The 5372-nt window shown below is 39.1% G+C and overlaps 1 protein-coding gene across 1 annotated transcript; it reads left to right on the top strand.

Annotated features, from left to right (window-relative positions):
• Window positions 1-4415: 4415 nt before the first annotated feature.
• Window positions 4416-5372, top strand: LOC102245586 (olfactory receptor 52D1). Its single transcript, XM_005860822.1, has one exon. The coding sequence runs from the start codon at window positions 4416-4418 to the stop codon at window positions 5370-5372; it is 957 nt and encodes a 318-aa protein (XP_005860884.1).

The raw sequence follows: 5372 nt of genomic DNA, 5'->3' as shown, positions 1-5372 counted from the left end.
ATTCAGTGGGTTTTAGTATATTTATAATGTTGTGCAACCATTATCAATATCTAATTTTAGAACATTTTCATCACTCTAAAAATAAGCTCCATAGAATACAATTAAAAAACTTAGGTGGCAGTTTTATTTTAAAATATCAATATTTACAAAGACTAAACATAATATCCTTTTCTACTATTTAGATAGTAAAAGACATTTTTAAGTGTCAACATTTTTGAGAGAGCATATACTATTTCAAAATTTTAGAAAGTACCTAAGCAAAATTTGTGAAGACCATTGTTTTGGAAAAATATGAGAAGATATAGGTATAGTAGTCCCCTTTTTGCCTTCCATTGTTTCAGTTATCTCTGGTTAACCATAGTCTGAAAATATTAAATGGAAAAATTCCAGAAATAAGAAATTTATAAGTTTAAAATTGCACCATTCTGAGTAGTGTCACAAAACATTGCACCGTCTTATGGGGGACCTGAATTAGACCTTTGTACAGCATGTCCACACTGTATGCACTCCCTGCCCATTGACCACTTAGTAGCCATCTCAGTTATCAGACTGACTGTTGCATTTTCACAGTGCTTGTGTTCAAGTCATCCTTATTTTACTTTGTAATGGCTCCAAAGCTCAAGAGTAGTTTAAACTTATCACAGGTACATATGTATAGAAAAAAGTGTAGTATGTATAGAGTTTTGGTATTAGATGTGGTTTCAGGCATCCACTGAGATCTTGGAACGTATCACCCATGAATAAGGGAGGGAACTACCTTATGTACAAGGGAAAGTTATATAGCACTTTGAAGGCTTTGATTAAAGGAATCCTTGGCACAAAAACTTGATGTATGGCTAATGTCAAAGGATATAAAGGGATCTCATTAGGGGACTGATGCTGTTCACTCCCAGGGCTAGCTTTGTGGGCATGACACCTGGACAGTAGCATAAGGCCCATGCTCAGAAGGTTCCTGGGTTTCCTTCAATGCCCTGCTTCCATGCTCTTGAAATTCTTAATTTTGAACTTTTATTTTGTGAAATTAAGTCTAATGGGACAATGGAGCATAAAAAATGTCCACTGCCATTTCTTGTCACCCTATTTGCATATAACATTAGTAATGCCCTACATACACAGACTACCATGGACCTACAATGTATGAAAATGTGAAATTTAGAAGAGAAAAGAGGAGAGAGAAAGTAAGAGAACAGCAGGATACACAGACTACCATGGACCTACAATGTATGAAAATGTAGTGAAATTTAGAAGAGAAAGAGAGGGGAGAGAAAGTAAGAGAACAGCAGGGAAGAGAAATAAAATTACTAAATTTTATTTCCACCTTCCTTGAAATTTCTCTATGGATAGCTTCCCTTCTTCATTTCTTTCTCCCCTTGGCAGCCTCCCCCTCCTTATTCTCTCTCTACAAATTAGCACCATGGCTTAAATCCCTAGAGTAGACCTATTAGAGTAGGTCCCCCTGGGTTTTCATACATGAGTGTCACAAAGTCAATAAATAACCTCGCTTACTAAGACCCTTGACCAGAGGGGGCTGGAACTCAGAGCTAAACTGAAGCCACTCACTGGGCTCACAAAAACTAAGGACAGATTACACATTTCAACCCAGACATATCAACACTCAGACACCATTATCTTCAAATTACACTTGTAAAAACGGTTTTTACAACCTGCACAAAACAGTTTTCACATCCCTAAATGAACCATTTCACTCAGGTATACATCATCTGTACAAGATGTTGCTCCACCACATACCCTCCCACACACTCAGACACCATTATCTTCAAATTACACTTGTAAAAGCAGTTTTTACAACCTGCACAAAAACAGTTTTCACATCCCTAAATGAACCACTTCACTCAGGTATACAGCATCTGTACAAGACGTTACTCCACCACATACCCTCCCACGCAGCCTCACACTCACATATGACACGGGTCACAGCTCCAACCTCAGCATGCTCAACTTGTAAACAAACATCACTCACACAGGTATATTCTTGAAATCAGATTCTTCAAAAATCTGTGTTGAAAGAAAGAACTCAGAGTTCATCTATTGAAGTCTAGGTCTCAGAGGGAGCTCTGAGGAACTCCGCTATCACAGTGACCCAGAGACAAGGCTGAGTGAGACAAATTTGGGGGAATGCCCTATTCCACCCAGGGGGGTACTCTGGCTCTCCATCTTTTCCCCATACATTTCCATGGGAAACAACCTTGCTTGTACCTGATCTTCCTGGTACTCCCATCCATACAGGCTCACGGAGTAGCAGCTTCCTCATAATAACTATTTGCAACCTTCCTTTGCAAGCAAGAATAGGCTAGGGAAAGGGGGAAAAGCAGATATAGTGACTCTAACCCTCCACTCTCCACCACCTAAGCTTCTTTCCTCTCGTGGCTGGAGCTATTTGTGAAAGTCTCCAGGCAAATCAGAGGGATGCTCCACTTTGTCTCTGGAATTCAGATGAGAAAAGTGATTGCAGCATTAGTTACTGATATTAGAGTGCCTTCGCAAAAAAAAAATTTAAAAAAAGTAGCAAATTAAGTGTTGGCCAAACAAATGAATAGTTAAGTGAGATGAAAACACCAAATGTTTAATCATGAGATCTAAGACCTAATTTTAGTTCTGACAGTAACAGGCTTTGTGATCTGGATTATATCAGGTCACTCATCTGAACTTGGACTTCTTGGCAAGACAGAGGTGAGTATGATTATTATATTCTGTATTACTTCCAAGTGCAGCTATAAGACAAAGAGTTTGTAAAAATGTGAAGGGCATTGTTTTTGGTATCCAAACTTTTAAATTTCACTTACTTTACTCTTTCTCAAACACACAAGCTGTGTGAAATAAGTAAGCCAAGTGTTGTCATTCTCAATTTAGAAATGAGAAAATTGAGTTTCAAAAAGTTCATGAGACTTAACCAATACTAAATAATGACTAGTAGAAAAGCTGAGACAAGAATTCCAATGTTCTTGTTTTTCTTATTTTTTTTTCAATTACAGTTTACATTCAATATTATTCTGTATTAGTTTCAGGTGTAGAGCATAGTGGTTAGATAATCATGAACATTACAGAGTGGTCCCTCTGGTATTCCAAGTACCACCTGGCCTCAAAAAGAGTTTTTACAATATTATTGACTATATCCTCTATGCTGTAGTTTACATTTCTGTAACAATTCTGTAGCTACCAAGTTATTGCTTTTTATAAATTGAGATTTCCCAGAAAAGGGGAGGAATTGTTCCAGTCACATACTAGTAACACTCATGTGATAGAATCAGGACTAAAATTCAGGATTCAGGCATCCTACAAAGGATTTTTTTAGGTATATAATATTACTGAGGGAGGATTACATAATACCAGTACATAATTAGTCTCTACAACAAAAAATAATTCATTCTTCCAGGATGTCTACTGTTGGTAAATTCTAGGACATGCCACTCACTCCCTCAATCTGCCTGTGTCATCAATTGACATTTTGGTCATGCCATTAATCCAACCATTGCATTGGTGAGTGTACAGTACAATGAACTGCCTTTATCATAGTTAGCAGTTCTGTCTCCCTAGCTAGCATGTCTGCTACATCTTTTACTTTCCTTCATGGTAACTTCATGCATGATCAAAACACTGTAGTTATTTAATCATGAGGCATTTGAGTATATTCAGGTTGCCTAGCCTCTTTGTAGGCGCTATAAATGAGATATAAAAACAAGCCATTTGGCATATATCTGGGCAGATATGTTACAAACACAGATTAAGTCATTAAAACAGTATGACATTGAGGCAGACATCAATGGTATGTTATTAAGAGTTATCATAATTGAGTCTTTTAGTGAATACTGAGCAAAGTGTCTAGGTACAGATAAAGCCATGTTGTATGAAGGTTGCAATTGTGTAAAGGCATAGTACCAAGCTCAATAGACTTTTGCAGAGTAGTGAATGAATAAAAAATATGAAGAAGACTAAGAACTAAATTAGAGTGGGAAGGCTTCTGGAAGGCCTGCCTGGTACTTTAAAACTAAAAAGGTAATAAAAAATAAAGAAAGGGGGATCCTTGGAATGGAATAGCATACACTAAAAAAAATAAACAAGAAATTTTTTCTAGATGTGGACAAAAGAGAGTAAATGATGTGCAGGATGTGGTAAGAAATAAATCTGGAAAGATTAGACAAAGGAAATGCTTATATTCTTAGCTTGGTGCTTGGAACATAGAATTCAAAACATGAATTTTTAATATAGAAAATGGCAGATGACAAAATGGATTATATGTAATACTATCTGTTAAGATTCTCACATTAATACCAATAAATATTTTTCTCAGACTAAAATGGATTACTCAGAGAAAGATCATCATTTTATGTGAATGAACCAAATACTTTATGTTATAGGACAGGTGCACTATCACCCTCTTTTATTTGCCAGGCAGAATGTCAACTTCCAACATTAGTGATGACAGTCTCCCAGCCATGCTTTTTCTGACGGGGATCCCAGGTCTGGAGCGGGCCCACATCTGGATTGCCATCCCCTTTTGTGCCATGTATCTGGTAGCACTGGCTGGGAATGCTTCCCTCATCTTGGTGATTGCCATGGACAATGTACTGCATGCACCCATGTACCTCTTCCTTTGCCTTCTCTCATTCACTGACCTGGCTCTCAGCTCCACCACTGTGCCCAAAATGCTGGCCATTTTGTGGTTCCATGCTGGTGAGATTTCCTTTGGTGGCTGCCTGGCCCAGATGTTCTGTGTCCATTCTATCTATGCTCTGGAGTCCTTGATTCTTCTTGCCATGGCCTTTGATCGATATGTGGCTATCTGCAACCCACTGAGATACACAGTCATCCTCAACCACACAGTCATAGGCAAAATTGGCCTTGCTGGGATATTTCGTAGTATAGCCATTGTCTCCCCCTTCATCTTTTTATTGAAGCGCCTGCCCTACTGTCAGCACCGTGTCATGGCACACACATACTGTGAGCATATGGGCATTGCTCGACTGGCCTGTGCCAACATCACTGTCAATATTGTCTATGGTCTGACTGTGGCCCTGCTGGCCATGGGCCTGGATTCTATTCTCATTAGTATCTCCTATGGTTTTATACTTCGTGCTGTCTTTCGTCTTCCATCTCGTGATGCCCAGCACAAGGCTCTGAGTACCTGTGGCTCCCATCTTGGGGTCATCCTGGTCTTCTACATTCCTGCCTTCTTCTCCTTCCTTACCCACCGTTTTGGCCAACACCGAGTCCCCAAGCATGTGCATATCTTTCTGGCTAATCTCTATGTGCTGGTGCCTCCTGTGCTCAACCCAGTCATCTATGGGGCTAGGACCAAGGAGATTCGGAGTCGACTTCTGAGACTGCTTCGCTTGAAGAAGATTTCAGTATGA

This window comes from Myotis brandtii, unplaced genomic scaffold (genome assembly GCF_000412655.1).
Source record: "Myotis brandtii unplaced genomic scaffold, ASM41265v1 scaffold1405, whole genome shotgun sequence".
NCBI classification, from domain to species: Eukaryota; Metazoa; Chordata; class Mammalia; order Chiroptera; family Vespertilionidae; genus Myotis; species Myotis brandtii.
The sequence above is the reverse complement of the archived record's forward strand: the minus strand, read 5'-3'. Positions and strand labels throughout refer to the sequence as shown.